The following is a 24244-nucleotide window of genomic DNA, read 5'->3' as shown; positions in this document are numbered from 1 at the left end:
GGTTTCACTATGTTGGTCAGGCTGGTCTCCAACTCCTGCCTCGGCCTCCCAAAATGCTAGGATTACAGGCATGAGCCACTGCACCCAGCTAGCCGAGGCCTGATGTTTTATAGTTCAGAGTCCTCTGATGAGAACTGATGGTGGAAGAGTGTGCTTGTTTGTATCTTTATCTGGTTGGATGCAGTCTTTTTTTTTTTTAAATTTGTTTCTTAAGCAAAACATCTTATCCTAGTTGGCAAAGTGCTCTATGAAATATAAAATGGAGTATTTTTCTAAGATGGAGTTAGTTACGTCAAGGGTGCTCTATACAAGTTTGAATACTTTTCTGGTGGGTTCCCATGGGGAAAGCCAAAATTAGGCAAGATTTCACACGTTCTCAGAGCCTGAACCTTTTTTAGTGTGTGTGATTTTTAAAAATAGACCTTCTTCCTCCTACCCCACCCCCTCAGTTCTCAACCAAACAACAAACAATGACTGTGACCTCACCATTGATAAGGCTTCAAGGACCAGAACAGAGGAGATGGAAGGAGACTTGCTACTGTTGTGTAAGGATTGTTTTGGTAGCAAATGGTAGCAGCCTTCCTGGAACTGGCTGAGACATAAACAAAAAAGTACTGAGGCCGGGTGTGTTGGCTTACACCTGTAATCCCAGCACTTTGGGAGGCTGAGGCAAGTGGATCACCTGAGGTCAGGAGTTCGAGACCAGCCTGGCCAATATGGTGATATCCTGTCTCTACTAAAAACTACAAAAATTAGCCAGGCGTGGTGGCTCACACCTGTAGTCCCAGATACTCAGGAGGCTGAGGCAGGAGAATCACTTGAACCCGGGATGGGGAGGTTGCAGTGAGCCAAGATAGCACCACTGCACTCCAGCCTGGGCAACAGAGTGAGACTCTGTCTCAAAAAAAAAAAAGGTACTGGGAGGATCCTGCAGGTGTTGTTGAAGGGTGTATTCACTTCCTGTTTCTGCTGTAGCAAAATATCACACGTTTGATATTCTCTTACAGATCTGGAGGTGCTAAAGTTCAGCAGTCTGAAATGTGTTGGCAGGCAGGTTCTTTCTGCAGGCTCTGGGGAAGAACCTATTTCCTTGCCTTCTTCACCTCTTAGAGGCCGCCTGCATTCCCATGTGACAGTGGGGAGTGAAAATAGGAAAGTGGCAGCTCTGACCGAAAACAATGTGGTTGGTAAAGATGGTGGGCAATGGGGGGACATTTCCTCAAAAGAAAGGGTTGCTTTTCACCGAAGAGGGAGTGAAGGCCTGGGAAGGCAAGATAACAGGTGTGCACTCAGCTGTGATAGAGAGGCTGACCAGGTACGCTGTGTGCAGCAAAATGGGCATTATGCTTTGCCCCTGGAGGCAGGGAAGTGGGGCAAGAGGGTAGAGAAAAAGTTGTTCCAGCCACTATGGATGTGTAACAAGTTACTCCAAATCTTGTTGACTTAAAATAGCCACTTGGTTTGCTCATGATTTTGTGGGCCACGAATTTAGACAGGACTGAGCCCGGCAGGTCTCACTCAGCGTTTCCCTAGCAGCTGCTCAGATGTCATCTGAAGGCCCCACAGGGCTGGACGTCCAAGTTGGCTCACTCACATGGCTGGCACGGGCTGTGTCCTGGTAGCTCAGCTGGGGCTGCCAAGCCAGGGCTCTGCATGGCTTCTCCAGCATGGCAGGGTCTCAGAGTAGCTGGACTTCTTGTGCGGTGGCTGGCTGGCTTCCCCCTGCCCACTGAGTGGGAGTCTTAAGAGGACGAAGTAGAAACTTCATAATTTTTTTTTTTTTTTTTGAGATGGAGTCTCACTCTGTTGCCCAGGCTGGAGTGCAGTGGCCTGATATCGGCTCACTGAAACCTCCACCCCCTGGGTTCAAGTGATTCTCCTGCCTCAGCCTCCCAAGTAGCTGGGATTACAGGTGCCCGCCACAGCGCCCGGCTAAGTTTTGTATTTTTAGTAGAGACAGTGTTTCACCATCTTGGCTGTTACACGCCTCCATATAAGAGACCACCTGAGCAGGCTTAGTGTGAGCAACAAGGCTGTTTATTCACTTGGGTGCAAGTGGGCTGAGTCAGAGAAAGGAGTCAGTGAAGGGTGATGGGGGTGGAACTGGTTTTTTTTTTTTTTTTTTTTTTTTTTTGAGACAGAGTCTCGCTCTGTGGCCCGGGCTGGAGTGCAGTGGCGCAATCTCGGCTCACTGCAAGCTCCGCCTCCCGGGTTCAAGCGATTCTCATGCCTCAGCCTCCTAAGTAGCTGGAACTACAGGCGCCCACCACCATGCCCAGCTAAGTTTTTTGTATTTTTAGTAGAGATGGGGTTTCACCGTGTTAGCCAGGATGGTCTCGATCTCCTGACCTCGTGATCCTCTCGCCTCTGCCTCCCAAAGTGCTGGGATTACAGGTGTGAGCCACCGCGCCCAGCTGGAACTGGTTTTATAGGTTTGGGGTAGATAGTGGAAAGTTATAGTTAGGGGCAGTTTTTTTGGGCAGGGGAAGAATGTCCCAAGGTGCATAGTCACGAGGTGGGGGGAAGTCACAAGGCACGATATCACAAGGTGGATGGATTAGTTGGGGAAGGGCAGGAACATGTCACAAGGTGGATGGATTAGTTGGGGAAGGGCAGGAACATGTCACAAGGTGGATGGATTAGTTGGGGAAGGGCAGGAACATATCACAATGGTGGATGGATTAGTTGGGGAAGGGCAGGAACATATCACAAGGTGGATGGGTTAGTTGGGGTAGGGCAGGAACATGTCACAAGGTGGATGGATTAGTTGGGGAAGGGCAGGAACATGTCACAAGGTGGATGGATTAGTTGGGGAAGGGCAGGAACATGTCACAATGGTGGATGGATTAGTTGGGGAAGGGCAGGAACATGTCACAAGGTGGATGGATTAGTTGGGGAAGGGCAGGAACATGTCACAAGGTGGATGGATTAGTTGGGGAAGGGCAGGAACATGTCACAAGGTGGATGGATTAGTTGGGGAAGGGCAGGAACATATCACAATGGTGGATGGATTAGTTGGGGAAGGGCAGGAACATATCACAAGGTGGATGGGTTAGTTGGGGTAGGGCAGGAACATGTCACAAGGTGGATGGATTAGTTGGGGAAGGGCAGGAACATGTCACAAGGTGGATGGATTAGTTGGGGAAGGGCAGGAACATGTCACAATGGTGGATGGATTAGTTGGGGAAGGGCAGGAACATGTCACAAGGTGGATGGATTAGTTGGGGAAGGGCAGGAACATGTCACAAGGTGGATGGATTAGTTGGGGAAGGGCAGGAACATGTCACAAGGTGGATGGATTAGTTGGGGAAGGGCAGGAACATATCACAATGGTGGATGGATTAGTTGGGGAAGGGTAGGAACATATCACAAGGTGGATGGGTTAGTTGGGGTAGGGCAGGAACATGTCACAAGGTGGATGGATTAGTTGGGGAAGGGCAGGAACATGTCACAAGGTGGATGGATTAGTTGGGGAAGGGCAGGAACATGTCACAAGGTGGATGGATTAGTTGGGGAAGGGCAGGAACATGTCACAATGGTGGATGGATTAGTTGGGGAAGGGCAGGAACATGTCACAATGGTGGATGGATTAGTTGGGGAAGGGCAGGAACATGTCACAATGGTGGATGGATTAGTTGGGGAAGGGCAGGAACATGTCACAAGGTGGATGGATTAGTTGGGGAAGGGCAGGAACATGTCACAAGGTGGATGGATTAGTTGGGGAAGGGCAGGAACATGTCACAATGGTGGATGGATTAGTTGGGGAAGGGCAGGAACATGTCACAATGGTGGATGGATTAGTTGGGGAAGGGCAGGAACATGTCACAATGGTGGATGGATTAGTTGGGGAAGGGCAGGAACATGTCACAATGGTGGATGGATTAGTTGGGGAAGGGCAGGAACATGTCACAATGGTGGATGGGTTAGTTGGGGAAGGGCAGGAACATATCACAGGGTGGATGGGTTAGTTGGGGTAGGGCAGGAACATGTCACAATGGTGGATGGATTAGTTGGGGAAGGGCAGGAACATGTCACAATGGTGGATGGATTAGTTGGGGAAGGGCAGGAACATGTCACAATGGTGGATGGATTAGTTGGGGAAGGGCAGGAACATGTCACAAGGTGGAATGTTGCAAGGTTGGTTAATCATTACGGCAGGAACTAGCTGTTCCATCTTCTTTAGTGGTTCTCCTGTTGCGCCAGGCTTTGTGACTCCAGGAGGCCTGTAACGTGTGGGTCACACGGGTCACAATGGTTTGACCATGGTGTAGCCCGTTCAGAGGACCTTCCATTGGCCAGGTTGGTCTTGAACTCATGACCTCATGATCCACCCGCCTCGGCCTCCCAAAGTGCTGGAATACAGGCATGAGCCACCGCGCCCCGCCCAAAGCTGCATAATTTTTTATCCTCAAAAGTTAAGCAGCTTTCTTTCCCCTACAGTCTGTGTTATAAGTGAGTCACTAACGTCAGCCCACTTTTGAGTAGAGGGGACATAGATTCCCACGGCTCAATGGGAGGAGTGTCAAAAAAATGTATGAGCATATTTTGAAACCACTGCAAAGTATGTCATGGGGAGAATGTCCAGAGGAGAGATGACTGAGTTGGGTTAAATTGCCAGGCCAGGCACGGTGGCTCATGTCTGTAATCCGAGCATTTTGGGAGGCCGAGGCAGTAAAATCTCTTGAGGCCAGGAGTTTGAGACCAGCTTGGGAAACATAGCAAGACCCCTATCTCTACAAAAAATTAAAAAATTAGCCAGGCATATTGGTGCATGCCTATGGTCCCAGCTACTTGGGAGGCTTAGGTGAGAGGATCGCTTGAGCCCAGGAGTTCGAGGCTGCGTTGGGCCATGACTGCACCACTGTTCTCCAGCCTGAGTGACAGAGTGAGACTGTCTCAAAAATAAATGAATAAATAAATAAATTGCCAGGCCACAGAAAATGCTTAAGTATTACAACTGGTAAATCATAAGAGTTATGGTTGATGTGGCTCCCAGTCAGTTGAGTGGTAATGGGGCTGGTGGACTCATGTTTGGGAACGAAGAAGAGAGAAGGTTCAACAGTGAGAACTGAAATCACTGCTGTCTCCCCACCCCTGTCCCAGGGGAAAATCCATTGCCCAGCCGTTACCAGCTCCTCGAGACTGCCTGCATTTCTTGGCTCGAGACCCCTTCTTCGGATCTCCCCAGTCTCTTGCCTCTGCCAGCACATCCCCTGCCACTGACCCTGACTCTCCTGTATCCCTCTCAGAAGGATCTTGTGATTACACGGGGTCTATGTGGATAATCCTGCATGACTTCCCCACTTCAAAATCCTTAGTCATATCTGCAAAGTCCCTTTCACCATATGAAATAACATATTCGTGGGTTCTGGGGTTTAGGGGCCCAATGCTCCTAGTACCTTTCATAGGAAGCTTTACCTCCAGAAACGGGGAGAAGTGAGCAGGGACTCCCTTCATACACAAGAGACGGCTGCCTCCTGCCACACCCCCAAATACTTATACACTTGCCTTTTTACATGTGAGCTGGAACGACCCCACCTCAATGTCATGGGGGCCAGGGTGGCAGACAGAGGAGCTGCAACATCTGCTTGGCTATTGTTAGGGACAAACAAAGCAGCCACGGTCGCTTAGTGATGACTTCCGGTTCCACCTGAGTGCTTTGGCCGCCTATACTGCTCTCAGAGCTCTTTAAAGATGAGTTCTTGTGCCGGGAGTGGTGGCTGCCGCCTGTAATCCCAGGACTTTGGGAGGCTGAGGTGGACAGATCACCTGATGTTGGGATTTCAAGACCAGCCTGACCAACATGGAGAAACTCCGTCTCTACTAAAAGTACGAAATTAGCAGGGCATGGTGGCGCATACCTGTAATCCCAGCTACTCGGGAGGCTGAGGCAGGAGAATTGCTTGAACCTAGGAGGCGGAGGTTGCAGTGAGCCAAGATCGCGCCATTGCACTCTGGTCTGGGCAATAAGAGCAAAACTCTGTCTCAAAAACAAAAACAAAAACAAACCAAAAAACCCACCTTTTTAAAAACTGCAATAAAATCTATTAATGTTCTAATTAATGTTCTATTTTATGATTTATCTTTCTTCAGTTTTTTTCTCATGATGGGGATTAACTGACACTTGTGAGTGGCACAAAGAATAACACCTCATTTTACACATGACTTGGATGACTGAGTGAGAAGAAACAAAACGGCAGAAGCTGGGTGCCACCCGGATGTTGACAAAAAGGTTGAGTCATGAGATGAGGAGTGGACTGGAATCCCTTCTGAGTGTCCTCTAGCCTGATGGTCTCTGTAGCTTCAAGAGGTGAACATCTTGTGTGTCCAGCCATCCCTCTTGGGAGGTCAGACGGACCAGAATCCTGAGAAGGAGAAAGCACCACAGGTGACCACTAGAGGGTGCCCTTCATTCTCCTTGATGCCTTCTGGTCCAACGGCTAACCTAGGGCCCTCAGGGACCTCTTTAGCCGCCCAGACCAGCAGATGGCATTTCAGATGTGCAGAAAGAACACAACCGCCCCAACTTCCTGCCCTCCTCTTGTGGTGGAAAGACAAATGGTGGAGTCGGGGAAGAATGTAGATAGCGAGGAAGTGGGTAGATCCAGATGCTGTGGTGTGTGTCCCTAAACTTTGCTCTCAAGCCTCTGACTGCCCAACACATTCACTCTTGATCAGCCATGCAACTATCTGTTTCTCTCCAAATACTATGGCTGCTTTGTGTCTGTCCACATTCTCTCCATTTGGTGAGCTCCTACACATCCTTCAAGGCCCAGTTCAAATGCTACCACTCAGACCCTTTCTTCTCTCCCACTTTTTGCTTCCACAGCACTAGCATTCATCACTTTGCTTAGTAATAACCTATGTGCCTTCTGTGCTGTAGAACATGTGCTCGACCCATGAATGACTTGCCCAGTTCTGAGCCTCTACTTGTTGAGCACAGGGTCTGGCACAAATTGAAGGTCATTGTATTTAGCCTGCATCATATTATGGCTTCAACTTCCTCCTGCACTTTGCGGGACTTTCTTGAGGGCAGATGGCAAAATCCCTGGAGCACTTTCATATTTCTCAATTGAATTCTTTCATTTTACAACAAGGAAACTGAGGCTCAGAGAAGGGAAGGATTCACAAAGAAAGTTGTTGTCAAACCGGGCCTGGAATTCTGATCACCTGACACCTCAGGCTTGAACTTGCTGTACAAAAGGCATTGTTAGAAATAGTAGGGCTACAGAGTTTACTATATCACAGCTGAACTGGGGTCCTTAAAGGTTAGCAAAATAATTTATTGAGTAATTTATTGAATGAATGAATGAAACACAAACCAAGAAGTCACAGCTTTGTTAGCCTAGGATGAGCTCTATCCACAGAAGCATTTATTCACCCCTCAGAAGAGAATTTTTTTTTTTTTTTTTGAGACGGAGTGTTGCTCTGTCGCCCCGGCTGGAGTGCAGTGGCTCGATCTCGGCTCACTGCAAGCTCTGCCTCCCAGGTTCAAGCAATTCTTCTGCCTCAGCCTCCCAAGTAGCTGGGACTACAGGCGCCCGCCACCATGCCTGGCTAATTTTTGTATTTTTAGTAGAGACGGGACTTTACCATGTTGGCCAGGCTGGTCTCAAACTCCTGACCTCATGATCCACCTGCCTTGGCCTCCCAAAGTGCTGGGATTTCAGGCGTGAGCCACCATGCCCAGCCTAGAAGAAAATTTTAAATTGGCTTTTAGGAAGGTTTTTTAGCAGCTAAACTTTGGATGAGCCTAATAAGAAAGAGTTCAGGCCTTCGCCAGGTGCAGTGGCTCTAGTAAAAACACAAAAATTACCCGGATGTGGTGGCACACTCCTGTAGTGCCAGCTACTTGGGAGCTACTTGGGAGGCTGAGGCAGGAGAATCGCTTGAACTTGGGAGTCGGAAGTTGCAGTGTGCTGAGATTGCGCCACTGCACTCCAGCCTGGCGACAGAGCGAGACTGCATCTCAAAAAAAAAAAAAAAAAAAAAAAAAGAAAGAAAGAAAAAGAAAAAAGAAATTAGTAAACACTGCAAATCAGGAATCTTCTGAGTCAGATGTTTTGTTTTGTTTTGTTTGAGATGGAGTCTTGCTCTGTTGCCCAGGCTGGAGTGCAATGGTGTGATCTTGGCTCACTGCAACCTCCACCTTGCGGGTCCAAGCAATTCTCCTGCCTCAGCCTCCTGAGTAGCTGGGACTACAGGTGCACACCAAAATGCCCAGCTAATTTTTGTATTTTTAGTAGAGATGGGGTTTCACCATGTCGGCCAGGCTGGTCTCGAACTACTGACTTCAGGTGATCCGCCTCCTTGGCCTCCCAAAGTGCTGGGATTACAGGTGTGAGCCACCACACCCGGTCAGAGCCCGGTGTTTGTTAAATTTACCAGACATATATCAGACATTATCAGATATTTATCAGACATATCTGGTTATTATCATTATTACTGAAATGGATAACAACTCATTCGCTCTGGGCAGATACAATGCACACCCGTTTGCCTATTTTTACTAATGTGACTGCTCATTTGAGTCAGAACCAGCCAATTCAGCAAAATGGTTAATTGGTTTCCCCACCCCAACCCCCATGTTCAGAGGCCGTGGGCCTCGCTGGGAGTTCTGTCTCACAGCGTTGCACGAGGGGACCCAATTCAGTCACATTTTTCAAGGTCGCCACTCACACGCCTTTAGAAACAGGAAAGCTGTCCCTTGCCTCCTCCAAGCAGAACATGTCTCAGCAGTTCCAAGGTGCACAGGAGCTTTCAAGAGTCACCCTCATGGTGAGATGGTGAGTTTGTCACACATGAGCTGGTTTCTTACCTGGATCTGTCTCTGCATGGGAGCTGGCGTCCTGTCGCTCTTCTTGAGACTGAGGTTGCCACATCCAGGAATGCTCAGGGCAAAATCATCTGTGGGGACACCAAACCCACCCCCACTGCCAAGTCTCCACCCTGGCCCCTGGCCCCTGCCAGGACCCCCTACCACACCATGAGGGTCCTCTGGTAGACCTTGCGGGAGCGACACGGGGCAGTGAGAAGATTCTGGCTTCTGGACAGCCATGGGTCGTGAGCTTCCCTGGAAAAGGGATGGTTGCCTAGAGATGACGCCAGGGTCTCTGCCCCGTGGACTGACTAGAAAGGGGAAGTGGTCAGGATGGGGCTCACTGTCTCTAGCAGTGGGTGAGGGCCTGTGAGTGAGGAATGCCTCTCACCAGCTGTGCCTGAGCCGCAGCACTCCAGCCACTGCTGTCTCCTTAGCTGCTCACATATGGATACTTTCACAGTTCAGGTAAGCATCTCGGCTTTCCAAGGGACAGTTTCCTGCTCTCTTCACAGCAGACATCTGCCAGCCCTGGCATCAGGGCATGTGTCCCTGGGAGCCACCGATCAGCACTGGGCCAGGGGATTGCAGCCTGGGGCCCTGGTACGACTGCTGTGTAGGGTTGGAGAAAAACTTGCATTGAAGGATCTGCTCTACCGGTAACTGGCTGAGTGACCTGAGGCATCACTTCACCTCTCTGGGCCTTTTCCTCGTGCGTATGTCAGGGGTGATGAAGAAGTCTACCTCTTGGATTGAAATGAGATAATGACTGGGAGTGACAGGTCTTAACTGTAACAGAGTTACTTGTACTTTCTGGATGCCGATAGTGTGTTTTGGGACTTGATATGTGAGAAGACTGTCATGGTGCTATGCTGGAGGTGGGGGTGGGAGCGAGGCACTGACTGTGTCAATTTATTTATTTTTATTTTATTTTATTTTGAGACGGAGTTTCGCTCTTGTCGCCCAGGCTGGAGTGCAGTGATGCAATCTCGGCTCACTGCAACCACCGCCTCCCGGGTTCGAGTGATTCTCCTGCCTCAGCCTCCTGAGTAGCTGGGATTACAGGCACCCGCCACCACACCTGGCTAATTTCTGTATTTTTAGTAGAGACGGGGTTTCACCATGTTGGCCAGGCTGCTCTTGAACTCCTGACCTCAGGTGATCTGCCCGCCTCGGCCTCCCAAAATGCTGGGATTACCGTGGTGTGAATTTAGGCCACGTCTTGGGGCTCTTGGATGAAAGACCTGGAACACCTCCAGTCTTGGTACCTTTGTCATTGCATCTCTGGCTTTCAGCAGTTCATTAGGCACCTTCCCTTCCAGAGGCCTTGAGATCAAAGTGTTTTGGGCTGGCGTGAGTTCTCGGTGGAACCATCTGCTTTTGACCTCTGGAAAATTATTTTGAGAAGAGATCTGGGTTTGGCTTTGCCATATCCACTCCCACTGCCCGGTGTATCCACTTGTCCCCGAGGTCTTGGCCATGAAGCAATGCAGAGCGCAGGCTTCACTCTGCTTCAGTGGTAAATAACTACTGAGAGGCAGGCGGGGTGCGGTGGCTCACGCCTGTAATCCCAGCACTTTGGGAGGCCAAGGCGGGCAGATCACGAGGTCAAGAGATCGAAACCAGCCTGGCCGACATGGTGAAACCCTGTCTCTTCTACAAATAGAAAAATTAGCTGGGCGTGGTGGTGGGCGCCTATAGTCCCAGCTACTCGGGAGGCTGAGGCAGGAGACTCGTTTGAGCCCGGGAGGTGGACGTTGCAGTGAGCCAAGATTATGTCACTGCACTGCACTCCAGCCTGGTGACAGCAAGACTCCATATCAAAAACAAAAACAAAAACAAAAAAAAACCTACTGAGAGGCTTAAAGCAAGGAAGGGACAGGGTCACACTGGTATTTGGCAGTCAGTGGGGAGCCAGGTCGGGGCTAGGGGCCAGCGAAAATGCAATGGTCCAGGTACAGAGATGAGAACTCGGACTACATTTGGAGGCTGACGGGCTGCAGCGGGGTGGGGATGGGGCTATGGGAGGAAGAGGAATGAGGCGAGGTTTCCAGTCTTTCCCAGAAGTGAAAGTATAGAGAAGGGGAGAAGAGAGGCTGGACTCCTTTGAATGACCCTGCCCCGCACTTCCCCATGCACACTTGGGTTTTAAGTTGCCAGTGACTATCCACATGGCCATTTCTGGTGCTGACATCAGCGAGAAGGACAAGTGGAGCGAAGCTCAGTGGCTCACGCCTGTAATCCCAGCACTTTGGGAGGCCGAGGCAGGTGGATCACTTGAGGTCAAGAGTTTGAGACCAGCCAAGCCAACATGGCAAAACCCCATCTCTATTAAAAATACACAAAAATTAGCTGGGTATGGTGGTGCGTGTTGGTAATCCCAGCTACTCAGGAGGCTGAGGCAGGAGAATGGCTGAACCAGGAAGTAGAGGTTGCAGTGAGCTGAGATTGCACCAGTGGAGTCTAGCCTGGGCGACAGAGCAAGACTCCATCTCAGAAAAAAAAAAAAAAAAAAAAAAAGAAGAACTAGTGGGAACAAGGCCTCACTGAGCATGAACAGCAACAGTCTGGGAATTAGAGGTGAACTGGGACAAGAACTGCTCATGCCGACCGGCCTAAATGTTCCCTACAGCCTCTCAGACCCTCGAGATCTAGGCTGAGATTAGTTCAAACCCTCATTCCAGGCCTGCCAAAGTCCAAAGCCCTCCCCAGGACTTCTGTGGACTCCCGAGGAGCCCACCTCTTTTTCCATGGTCAGCAATGGGCCTGCAGCCTCTGTGGGTAAAACTGTTTACACTGCACTGTTTACACAGTACTGTTTATATTCCACCCCTTTCTTAGTTCCCCACACCCCCAGAGCAAATCTGCTCACAAAAGCATTGGCAGATGCAGTAGACTTTACCAGACTCAGCGGGGGGCCACTAGAGGGGCTTGTAACGCATCAGTGCAAACAACTACACACAGAACATAATACGGCCCTGCTCTGAAAATGTCTTTGCCAGCCCATCCCTGAGCACTTTCTATCAGTTCCTTCTCTTGATACTAAATGAGGCCCATTCTGCTCATCGCACAGTAAGCCAATCACTCAATCACTGAGGTGACCAGTTTTTTTTGTTTTTTTTGTTTTTTTTTTTGAGATGAGTCTTGCTCTGTCGCCCAGGCTGGAGTGCAGTGGCGCAATCTCAGCTCACTGCAAGCTCTGCCTCCCAGGTTCACGCCATTCTCCTGCCTCAGCCTCCCGCGTAGCTGGGACTATGGGCGCCCACCACCACGCCTGGCTAATTTTTTGTATTTTTTTAGTAGAGACGGGGTTTCACTGTGTTAGCCAGGATGGTCTCGATCTCCTGACCTCATGATCCGCCCACCTCAGCCTCCCAAAGTGTTGGGATTACAGGTGTGAGCCACCGCGTCCCACCGAGATGAACAGTTTTGCAGTAGAGAATGCGTTTACTCATGAGGCAGCCAAGTGAGGAGATGCGAAAACAGGTCTCAAACCCACTTCCTCGAAGATGGGGTTTAGAGACGTTGATGGGACAAAGAAGCAGGTGGCCTAAGGTGTGGGGAAGGTGATTGGAGGGAAAAGTAGGACATCGGTGATCCGTGCAAAAGCCTAGTCAAGCTCCATCGTTCTTCATAGGATGCAGGTTCACAAAATGGTGGCATTAGCATGATGGAGGATGGAGATTTTGGCGCTCTGACATCAAACGTCACCTACTGGACACTCACACAGACCAGATTGAAGGATTGATGGTCATAAGTGGCTTGAACTGGATAAGAGCTGACCCCAAGTTCCTGAAAAACAACTTTCTTTTCTTTTCTTTTTTTTTTTTTTTGAGAGGGAGTTTCACTCTCGTCACTCAGGCTGGAGTACAATGGGGTGATCTTGCAGGCTCACTGCAACCTCTGGGTTCAAACGATTCTCCTCCCTCAGCCTTCTGAGTGGCTGGGATTACCGGCGCCTGCCACCACACCAGGCTAATTTCTGTATTTTTAGTAGAAATGGGGTTTCACCATGTTGGCCAGGCTGGTCTCAAACTCCTGACTTCAGGTGATCTGCCCACCTTGGCCTCCCAAAGTGCTGGGATTACAGGCGTGAGCCACCGTGACCAGCCCCTGAAAAACAACTTAAACAACCATTACTATGATGACCTATATGTCAGAGATGTTATCCAGCAGGAAGCTAGTGGAAGTCCAGTTAAATATTGCTTAGCTACATGACTTTTAGCTCTATAAGCTTTTTTCTTTTTTAAAGACAGGGTCTCACTCTATAACCCAGGCTAGAGTGCACTGATGGTAATCACAGCTCACTGCAGCCTCAACCTCCTAGAGTCAAGCCATCCTCCCACCTCAGCCTCCTGAGTAGCTGGGACTACAGGCACATGCCGCCACATCTGGTTTTTTTTTGTTTTTGTTTTTGTTACATTTTTAGTAGAGAGAAGGTCTTGCCGTGTTGCCTAGGCTTGTCTTGAACTCCTGGGCTCAAGCGATCCTCCAGCCTCGGCCTCCCAAAGTGCTGGGATTACAAGTGTGAGCCACTGCCCCCAGCAGCTATATAGGTTTTAAGATCAACTAGAAGCAAGTGACTAAAATCAAGTAAGGTAAGTTAAGTTCTGCAGGCCTAATCTAGCCCTCAGGTTCACTCCCACCTTTGCACCATCCTGCTGGCTTCCCTTCTTCTCATCTTTCCATCCCTTCTTCTCATCACCTTCCCTCCCATAACTCCAAATTCTCCCCCTCTATAACCCAGAGGAATTCAACATTCCCCAGTTCCTACCAGCAAACTTCATTCCTAGCCCAGCCAGCTTTGCAGATCTGCAGATCCTCTGCAGGGAGAATAGGGGACTCTCCTGGTCGGTAGCTGTCCTTCTTAGAAGACACTTGCGATTGTAAATAGAACTTGGTTGGTTTGCCCTTAATAATGTCTCATGCTTGGTGATCTTCTGCACACAGAGCTCTTTTGCATGCAACATCTCTTGGAAGCTTTTCAGAAGCCTGCAAGGAGATGTTAAACGTCTTATTCCAAGTGCAACAGCTAAGTGGGAACAGGAAACCTATTCCCCCTGGCCAGGTGCAGTGGCTCATGACTGTAATCCTGGTACTTTGGGAGGCTGGGGCAGAGGATCACTTGGGGCCCAGAGTTTGAGACCAGCCGAGGCAACATTTTTTGTGTGTCTACAACTTTTTTTTGTCTCTACAAAAAGGAAAGGAAGGGAAAGGAGAGGAGAGGAGAGGAGAAAGGAGAGGAGAAAAAGGAGAGGAGAAAAGAAAGGAGAGAAGAGGAGAGGATAAAGGAGAGTGGAGAGGAGAGGAGCAGAGAGGAGAAAGGAGAAGAGAGGAGAAAGGAGATGGGGGGGAGGGGAGGGGAACTTGTTCCCTTGATGGCCAGCCTAGGGCCCTTCAGGGCTTCATTTATGTGAAGAAGTATATACCTATCACAACGTAAACTATATTTCTTACCGAAGATCTTCTTTAAAAATGCTAAATAGGCCGGATGCAGTGGCTCATGCCTGTAATCCCAGCACTTTGGGAGGCCAAGGCGGGTGGATCACCTGAAGTCAGGAGTTCAAGGCCAGCCTGACCAATATGCTGAAACCCCATCTCTACTAAAAATATAAAAATTAGCTAGGCCTGGTGACGTGCGACTGTAGTCCCAGCTACTTGGGAGGCTAAGACAGGAGAATTGCTTGAACCGGGGAGATGGAGGTTGCAGTGAGCCGAGATCGCGCCACTGCACTCCAGCCTGGGCAACAGAGCAAGACTCCGTCTCAAAAAAAAAAGCTAAATAAACCCACAGTCTCAGAAATTCCTGGTGAAGGAAAATGTGACTTCTGTCCCTGACACCCTGGAAATGCCCTTTGGAGAAATGAAAGTGAAGCTGACCTGGTGACTGCCTTCAGGTGCTCTCCCACTCACCCGCCCTCTTAGACCCTGTGGAAGGTCTTGCCAAATCCTGTCCACTGAAACCACCCAGAACTGCAACAGGCTCACTCATGTTCCTTGAAAATGTCATGGACAACTAGAGGAATGGGGAGAAACAAAGGGGAAGCTGGAACTCCACCTCCCCAGCATTGCATTGCCACTGCTTCCCAGCCAGCCTCTTGACCGCAGTAGCCAATGGCCAGCGCAGGACGGGGAGCCTGCCCAGGGTTGCGTGTCCAGATGAGGCTTTGGAATTAGACTGCCCAGCACAGGAATTTCAGGTACTGGACCCAAAGTGACTTCTGCCTGCATTCTCGGGTGGGAGGTCCATCTATAGCAGGGGAAAGAGACTGGGGCATCATCCATTCATTCGTATATTCACAGATATGTATGGAATGTCCTGCCCCAGGTGATGTTCTAGGCGCTAGAAACACAGTGGTAATTACAGGCAAAGCCTCTGCTCTTACGGTGCTTGCCTATCAGTGTGGGAGACAGACAAGGAACAAATAAACAAAGAGAACAAATATACCAAGAGACAACTGTCACTGTCACAGGCTCAGCTGGAAGAAAAATGCATTTCACTTTTTTTTTTTTTGAGACGGGGTCTTGCTCTGTCGCTCAGGCTGGAGTGCAGTGGCACAGTCATGGCCCAGTGTAGCCTCGAACCCCTGGGCTTAAGCAATCCTCTCACCTAAGCTTCTTGAGTAGCTGGGACTATAGGCATGCACCACCTCGCCTGGCAAATTTTTAAATTTTTTTTATAGAGACAAGGTCTTGCTGTGTTGCCCAGGCTGGTCGCTAACTCCTGGCCTTCAGTGATCCTCCTGCCTCAGCCTCCAAAAGTGTTGAGATTACAGGTGCAAGCCACTGTGCTCAATGCATTTTTTTTTTTTTTTTTTTTTTGAGACAAGATTTGGCTCTGTTACCCAGGCTGCAGTGCAGTGGCGTGATTGCAGCTCACTACAGCCTCAACTTCCTGGGCTCCAACAGTCCTCCCACTTCAACCTCCCATGTAGCTGGGGCCACAGGCGCGTGCCACCATGCCCAACTTATTTTTCATTTTTAAAATTTTTTTTGGAGAAGGAGTCTAGCTCTGTCGCCCAGGCTGGAGTGCAGTGGCATGATCTCGGCTCATCACAACCTCCGCCTCCCAGTGTCAAACAATTCTCCTGCCTCAGCCTCCCAAGTAGCTGAGATTACAGGTGCACACCACCATGCCTGGCTAATTTTTGTATTTTAGTAGAGACGGGTTTTCACCATGTTGGCCAGGCTGGTCTTGAACTCCTGACCTCATGATCTGCCTGCCTCGGCCTCCCAAAGTGCTGGGATTACAGGGATGAGCCACCATGCCCAACATATTTCACACATACATATTGCAGGGGTAGTGACATCCCTTCACGTAGCTGAGTTCTCCTTGGGATGCGGTAGGCAAGGACAAAGGACAGCCTCACGAGAAAGGCTCCAGCAACTGAAATTGTGAAGAAAGTGCCATGGGAATGGGGGCTGGGGGCTGGGCTGGAAGGTGGAGGAGTTGGTGCGTACTGTTGGACTACTCTGCTCAAGCCGGACCCCTCCCACCTCAACCCCCACGCTGTTGACTTTGCCTCCCACCTCAGAGGAAATGGAAACTTAGGTGTGAGCTCTCAACTTCCTGCACCCAAGCCCCTTCTCTCTGGTTCTATTCGGTGTCACTCCCTTCTCTAATCCTTGTTCCCTTTTGAAACTTCATTCTGGCTGGGCAGGGTGGCCCACGCCTGTAATCCCAGCACTTTGGGAGGCCGAAGCATGTGGATCACTTGAGGTTAGGAGTTCAAGACCACCCTGGCCAACATGGTGAAACCCCTGAGTAGCTGAGGAGGAGCTTAACCTCCTGAGTAGCTGTGACTACAGGTGCATGCTGCCACGCCCGGCTAAGTGTAAGTGTAAGTGTGTGTGTGTGTGTGTGTGGTGTGTGTGTGTATAGAGACAGGGTCTTGCTATGTTGCCCAAGCTGATCATGAACTCCTGGACTCAAGTGATCCGCCTGCCTTGGCCTCCTGAAGTGCTAGGATTACAAGCATGAGCTACTGCACTTGGCCAGTGCAAACACTTCTTTGCGATCCTTCAGTAGCCCTCAGTAGTCCTGTACTCACAATCTTATCAGCCCTCTGTGGCCACAATGCCAGCACAGGTAGGATCCAGCTCCCATACCTTCCCAGGGCCTGAACTCGGTCATGCAGCCATTGCGTACTCCCTGTTTTCTGTACTCTCTTCATCCTTCCCCAGGGCTTCCCCTCTCTGGAAGCACCTTGGCCATTAAACCAGCCTGGTGGCCTAGAGGACATCCTACTGGAACTAGGATGTGATTCTCTTAGGCCCCCTCTCTCAGCTGTCCTCTCTCAAAAAGCAAGCTCTCCTTGGTTCTATTGAAAATGTGTCGGCCGGGCGTGGTGGCTCATGCCTGTAATCCCAGCACTTTGGGAGGCTGAGGCAGGCGGATCACCTGAGGTCAGGAGTTTGAGACCAGCCTGGCCAACATGGTGAAACCCCATCTCTACTAAAAATACAAAAAAAACTAGCCAGGCATGGTGGTACACACCTGTAATCGCAGCTACTCGAGAGGCTGAGGCAGAAGAATCGCTTGAACCGGGGAGGTGGAGGGTGCAGTGAGCCGAGATCACGCCATCGCACTCCAGCCTGGGGGACAAGAGCGAGACTTCATCTCAAAAAAAAAAAAAAAGAAAGAAAAAGAAAAGAAAAAGTGCCTCTCTGCAGTCCATTTCATTTGTAAGAACAAAACTGACAAAAAATATTTATTACTCTGAGTAGTTCTGAAAATGACCTATGGTTTCACTTTCTGACAACATCATTCCACTTCCTCTTTCCCAAGAAACTGATGAGAATGAAATTTCCTTGACCTTGAAACCCAAGCAATAGTTTTTTTTGGAAGCTACACTACATGGTCAATTTATTCTTTTCAGTGTTATCAAAGTAAATGTACGTAGTGCAAAAATCAAGTAATGCAGAGTTTATAATGAAAAGCAACAGCCCGTGTCTTCCCGCCTCGTCCTTCCACGCAGTCACAATCCAGATACAACAGCTTTGAATGCACAGGTCGTGGTATTTATCTCTATCGCTCTAAAGAGTATTGTTTCAGGAAAAACTCTGCAAACAGTATTTTTCCTCTGTTCTCACACCACCACAACAATCATCAACACAGAAAAGGGCTTCTGTGACCAAATGTGTGAGGGTTTTTCCGCTACACACCAAGCAGTGAACACCAGCTGGGTGTTCTCCAATTCAATGCCAGCACTATAGACCCAGAGATAGTATCAGATCTCACAGCTCAGTCCCCAAGACTGCTGCCCCCAACTCCCCAGACGTCAGTCGCAAGTCCGGGCCTCTGGAACTTGAGAGCAACCAGCTTCAAGTTGGGGTTCTCACAACTCCCTCTTTGAGATCAGTGTTTTTTTTTTTTGAGATGGAATCTTGCTCTTGTTGCCCAGGCTGGAGTGCAATGGCACAACCTCGGCTCACCGCAACCTCTGCCTCCCGGGTTCAAGCAATTCTCTTGCCTCAGTCTCTCAAGTAGCTGGGATTACAGGCATGCACCACCATGCCCAGCTAATTTTTTGTATTTTTAGTAGAGGAGGGGTTTCACCATGATGGCCAAGCTTGTTTCGAACTCCTGACCTCAAGTGATCCGCCTGCCTCAGCCTCCCAAAGTGCTGAGATTACAGGCGTGAGCCACTGCACCCAGCCTTTGTTTTTGTTTTGAGATGGATTCTTGCTCTGTTGTCCAGGCTGGAATGTAGTGGCGTGATCTCGGCTCACTGCAACCTCTGCTTCCCGGCTTTAAGCAATTCTCCTGCCTCAGCCTCCCGAGTAGCTGGGGCTACAGGCACGTGCCACCACACCCAGCTAATTTTTGTATTTTTAGTAGAGACAAGGTTTCGCCATGTTGGCTAGGCTGGTCTTGAACTCCTGACCTGAAGTGATCTGCCCGCCTCAGCCTCCCAAAGTGCTGGGATTACAGGCGTTAGCCACTGCGCCTGGCTGTGTTATGCAGTTTTATTGGAGGTTTGATGGTAACAAAAGGCGACACCACAGCATAACCTAGGTAGCAATTTAAGGCTGGACATGAGGCATTATTGTCCTAGAAACGCCTTGGTCATTTGCCACTACAGGAGCTTCCTAACCAGGCTCTGACTTGCCACTCTCTTCTTGACCTCTCTCTGCTGCTAACCTTTTCCAAGACTTTCCCCCTCTCTGGTCTGTCAGCTTCCAGCCCCCAAATGCCTGTTAACTCTCTCATGCAGATCAACTCAGTTTGCCCTATATCTTCAGCTTCACCCTTCTGACCATATCTCACTCAAAGAGACCCATCCAGCTATTTTTCTAACCCTCACCTCAAACAAAAGATCTCAAAATTTCTCTCCTCTGCTATGTATTAAGTCTGACTTGTCCTTGTGATTAAAAACAACTGGCTGAGCACGGTGGCTTGCGCCTATAATCCTAGCACTTTGGGAGGCCGAGGCAGGTGGATCACGAGGTCAGGAGTTTGAGACCAGCTTGGCCAACATGGTGAAACCCTGTCTCTACTAAAAATACAAAAATTAGCCAGGTGTGGTGGTGCACACCTTTAATCCCAGCTACTCAGGAGGCTGAGGCAGGAGAATTGCTTGGGAGGCAGAGGTTGCAGTGAGCTGAGATCGCGCCACTGCACTCCAGCCCGGGCGACAGAGTGAGACTCTGTCTCAAAAAACAAACAAACAAAAAAACCGGCCTGGTGCAGTGGCTCATGCCTGTAATCCCAGCACTTTGGGAGGCCGAGGCGGGCGGATCACGAGGTCAGGAGATCGAGACTATCCTGGCTAACACGGTGAAACCCCATCTCTACTAAAAAAATACAAAAAAATCAGCCAGGCGTGGTGGCGGGCGCCTGTAGTCCCAGCTACTCGGGAGGCTGAGGCAGAAGAATGGCGTGAACCCGGGAGGCAGAGCTTGCAGAGAGCCCAGATCGCACTACTGCACTCAAGCCTGGGTGACAGAGCGAGACCCCGCCTCAAGAAAAAAAAAAAAAAACAAAACCCTGCAGTCAATTATTGCTTTAAATGGCACCTTACCCCTCCTGCTGCATGTCTGAAAGAGCAGTGATGATGGCTACCATTTCTAGAGGGCTTAGTAGGTACATGCTTGATCTCCAGTCCTCACAAACCTCAGTGAAGTAGGAAGTACCATTCCCATATTACAGATGAGGCTCACAGAAGGGCGAGTGACATGCCGGAGGTCCCCCAGGTGTTAATTAGTAGGGTATGGCTGTGAATCAGTGCCTGATTCCTAAGCAGATGTCTGTATCTCTACACAACACAGTAGATTAGCTGGGCGCGGTGGCTCATGTCTGTAATCCCAGTACTTTGGGAGGCCAAGACAGGTGAATCACCTGAGGTCAGGAGTTCCAGAGCAGCCTGGCCAACGTGGCGAAACCCCATCTCTACAAAAAATACAAAAATTAGCCAGGTGTGGTGGCGGGTGCCTGTAGTCCCAATTACTCTGGAGGTTGAGGCAGGAGAATCACTTGAACCCGGGAGGTGGAGGTTGCAGTGAGCTGAGAGCTGAGATCACGTCATTGCACTCCAGCCTGGGCGACAGAGTGAGACTCCGACTCAAAAAAAACAAACCCACAGTAGATAACTGCCCCCCTCCACCCAACCCCAGGATGTCTTTCATTCATGCCTCATTCTTCTCTCTCCATTCTTCTCAGGATTCCACTGCAATGAGTTGGTGGAGGAATAATTTCTGGATCATCTTAGCTGTGGCCATCATCGTTGTCTCTGTGGGCCTGGGCCTCATCCTGTACTGTGTCTGTAAGTGGCAGCTTAGACGAGGTAATGGCCATCTTACCTAGGCAGGTGGAGGGAGGAGCCAGGTGGTTATCAGTGCCGTAGAGCTCCTTTAGGGCAAGCAAATCAATCCTGGGCCTGAATGAGCTGAATTTTGGAGTAAGCATCTTGCATTCTGGGTTTGAGTCCTAGCTCTGCCACTACATTATGTCTATAGGCCTCAGTTTCCTCATCCACATAGTGAAAGGAGGGACGTCAACTAATCTCCAAGAGCCCTTCCAGCCCTAATCATCTGGGTGAAAGCAGAATCTGTTTGAAGTCACAGTATGCTCAAGTGCTTTTCCTTCCCTATGTGGCTACTGATCACAGCATCTTGTGAGAACACAAGTATATGGAATATTAAGAACTGTCTTGGCTGGGCGCAGTGGCTCATGCCTGTAATCCCAGCACTTTGGGAAGCCCAGGCGGTGGGATCATCTGAGGTCAGGAGTTCGAGACTAGCCTGGCCAAAATGGCGAAACCCTGTCTCTACTAAAAATACAAAAATTAGCTGGGTGTGGTGACAGGTGCCTGTAATCCCAGCTACTCAGGAGGCTGAGGCAGGAGAATCACTTGAATCCGGGAGGCGGAGGTTGCAGTGAGCCAAGATCGTGCCACTGCACTCCAGCCTGGATGACAAGAGTGAGACTCCATCTCAAAAAAAAAAAAAAGAAAAAAAAGAACTGTCTTGAGAAATAAAATATGGACTCAACCCACAGCCAACATGTTTGGCCACCATGATTGCATTCTCTGAGACCATACTCTGAATTTTCTGGTATTACCTAGACCAGAAACCTCTTGGTACCCTCAGACATAAATAAGTGGCCTAGGGATTAACACTAACTTTAGATTATCTGTAAGTGGGGTTTCCACTTTCCTGTTCATCTCCAGAAACATGAAAGCCTTGATTCAACGGTGTGTTATCTTGACCTCTCATTCCTTTAAATAATGACCTGGCCGGGCGCCATGGCTCACACCTGTAATCCCAGCACTTTGGGAGGCCAAGGAGGGCAGATCACAAGGTGAAGAGATCAAGACCATCCTGGCTAACATGGTGAAACCCCGTTTCTACTAAAAATACAAAAAAAATTAGCCGGGCATGGTGGCAGGCACCTGTAGTCCCAGCTACTAGGAAGGCTGAGGCAGGAGAATGGCGTGAACCTGGGAGGTGGAGCTTGCAGTGAGCCAAGATCGCATCACTGCCCTACAGTCTGGGCAACAGTGTGAGACTCCATCTTAAAAAAAAAAAAAAAAAAGTTTTCATTCCCGCCAGGTGCAATGGCCCACGCCTGTAATCTCAGCACAGCACTTTGGGAAGCTGAGGCGGGTAGATCACTTGAGGTCGGGAGTTCAAGACCAGCCTGGCCAACATGGCGAAACCCCCATCTCTACTAAAAATACAAAAATTAGCCAGGTGTGGTGGCAGGCGCCTGTAATGTCAGCTACTCAGGAGGCTGAGGCAGGAGAATTGCTTGAACCCAGGGAGCAGAGGTTGCAGTGAGCCAAGATTGCGCCACTGCACTCTAGCCTGGGCAACAAGAGTGAGGCTCTGTCTGGGGGGAAAAAAAAGTTTCCATTCTCAAATATGGTCAAAAGAATGACCCTGAACTAAAACTTTACCTACTTTCTTTTTATCCTCAACCACTCCTATTAACAAGCAGGCTATAATTTATAACAACTTATATGTCCATCTACAGGATACAAACTGCTTTTCTGATACTTTATCTGATTTCCTCCCAACCACACTTTTGCTTATTCATTCAACCAACATTTCTAAGTGCCACCTAAGTGCCAGGCATAGAGGAAATAAACACCACCCACGCTGTGGTTGCCCTCACTGGGTTAGTGCAGAGGCTCTGTGGTCAGACAGTCTGGGTTCAAAGTCCAGCTCTATCATTTATTAACTGTGTCCCCAAGTGTGTTTTCTCTGGGTTAAATCAAAAATCACAACTTTTGCTAATTCTTCTTTAATGAACATGCTTTTCCCCTCTTAGGCAAGAAATGGGAAATTGCCAAGCCCCTGAAACACAAGCAAGCAGATGAAGAAAAGATGTATGAGTAAGTGGGGAGGAATCCTTCCGCTTTTTACTATTGAGAACTGCCTGTTCCCTTCCACACTTGCCCCTGCACTACTGTAACAGTATGACTGAGACATCCGCATTTCCTGTAGAGCTGGCGAGACTTCACACTTGCCAAATCTCTCCACATAAGGGCAGAGACTCAGGACACTGTCGATGCAGGGCAAGTCCTCCCTCCTCTCATCAATCTCTCTCTTTTTTTTTTTTTTTTTTTTGAGATGGAGTCTTGCTCTGTCGCCCAGGCTGGAGTGCATTGGCGCGATCGCGGCTCACTGCGGCCTCCGCCTCCTGGGTTCAAGCAATGCTCCTGCCTCAGCCTCCCAAGTAGCTGGGATTACAGGCACCCACGATCACCCCTGCCTGATTTTTGTATTTTTAGTAGAAATGGGGTTTCACCATGTTGGCCAGGCTGGTCTCAAACTCCTGACCTCAGGTGATCCACCAGCCTTGGCCTCTCAAAGTGCTGGGACTATAGGCGTGAGCCACCAGGCCCGCCTGGTAGTTCTTTTTTTTTTATTTTTTGAGATGGAGTCTCACTCTGTCACCCAGGCTGGAATGCAGTGGCGCAATCTCGGCTCACTGCAACCTCTGCCTCCCAGGTTCAAGCAATTCTCCTGCCTCAGCCTTCCAAGTAGCTGAGATTACAGGCACACACCAGCATACCCAGCTGATTTTTGTATTTTGTATTTTTAGTAGAGACGGGGTTTCACCATGTTGGCCAGGCTGATCTCAAACTCCTGACCTTGTGATCCACCCGCCTTGGCCTCCCAAAGTGCTGGGATTATAGACATGAGCCACTGCACCCGGTCTCTTTTTTTTTTTTTTTTTGGAGATGGGGTCTTGCTATGTTGCCCAGGCAGCTCTAAAACTCCTGTGGGTCTCAAACTCCTGGGCTCAAGCAATTCCCCCACCTTAGCTTCCCAAGTAGCTGGGATTACAAGCACATGCCACCGTGCCCAGCCTGCTCTCATCTATTCTGACAAAGGTCATAGGTTGGGCTCTGTGTTTTGGGCCCAACGCCTGATCTATACTTCTTTTCTTTTGGTGGATTCCAAATATAGTCTTCCAAAAGCTACTGTGCTGAAGAAAAACATGCCATCCATTTTACTTTTGTGTTTTGTGATCTATTTGGGGCTTTATGACCAATATCTGCATTGGGGATCTCCAAGGCCACTCTTAGGCTTGAGAATTCACTAGAAGAACACACGGGACCCAGAAAGCTATTTTACTCAACAATTACAGTACACTATGGCGAAAGAATACAGATTCAAATCAGCAAATGAAAAAGTGACTGGGCCAGGTGCGGTGGCTCAAGCCTGTAATCCCAGCACTTTGGGAGGCCGAGGCAGGCGGATCACAAGGTCAGGAGATCGAGACCATCCTGGCCAACACAGTGAAACCTCATCTCTACTAAAAATACAAAAAGCCGGGCGTGGTGGCGGGTGCCTGTAGTCCCAGCTGCTCGGGAGGCTGAGGCAGGAGAATGGCGTGACCTGGGAGGCGGAGCTTGCAGTGAGCTCAGATCGTGCCACTGCACTCCAGCCTGGGCGACAGAGCACGACTCCGTC

At 49.5% G+C, this 24244-nt stretch overlaps 1 protein-coding gene and 1 long non-coding RNA gene across 6 annotated transcripts in view; one reads left to right on the top strand and one right to left on the bottom strand.

Annotated features, from left to right (window-relative positions):
* The first annotated feature begins 506 nt into the window (after positions 1-506).
* Positions 507-24244, top strand: part of SCIMP (SLP adaptor and CSK interacting membrane protein) — a 33887-nt gene continuing 10149 nt past the window's right edge. Inside the window, exons 1-4 of one of the 3 annotated variants that reach the window (XM_054536052.2) lie at positions 507-545; positions 6094-6388; positions 20481-20583; positions 22593-22656. In XM_054536052.2, coding sequence (XP_054392027.2) covers positions 20493-20583; positions 22593-22656 — 155 coding nt within the window. In that variant the 5' untranslated portion in view covers positions 507-545; positions 6094-6388; positions 20481-20492. Of the gene's footprint in view, positions 546-6093; positions 6389-9127; positions 9287-20480; positions 20605-22592; positions 22657-24244 lie in introns of those variants that run through there. The other 2 variants (XM_063717973.1, XM_063717974.1) reach the window with 2 other exon arrangements.
* Positions 6048-24244, bottom strand: part of LOC129051188 (uncharacterized) — a 45884-nt gene continuing 27687 nt past the window's right edge. The window contains exons 2-5 of one of the 3 annotated variants that reach the window (XR_010137911.1): positions 13593-13810; positions 9210-9430; positions 8819-9073; positions 6048-6365 (exon numbers count right to left, since the gene is read on the bottom strand). This is a non-coding gene — a long non-coding RNA (uncharacterized LOC129051188). The remainder of the gene's footprint in view (positions 6366-8818; positions 9074-9209; positions 9431-13592; positions 13811-24244) is intronic. The other 2 variants (XR_010137910.1, XR_010137912.1) reach the window with 2 other exon arrangements.

This window comes from Pongo abelii, chromosome 19 (genome assembly GCF_028885655.2).
Source record: "Pongo abelii isolate AG06213 chromosome 19, NHGRI_mPonAbe1-v2.0_pri, whole genome shotgun sequence".
NCBI classification, from domain to species: Eukaryota; Metazoa; Chordata; class Mammalia; order Primates; family Hominidae; genus Pongo; species Pongo abelii.
This window is presented reverse-complemented; position numbering and strand designations above follow the sequence as displayed.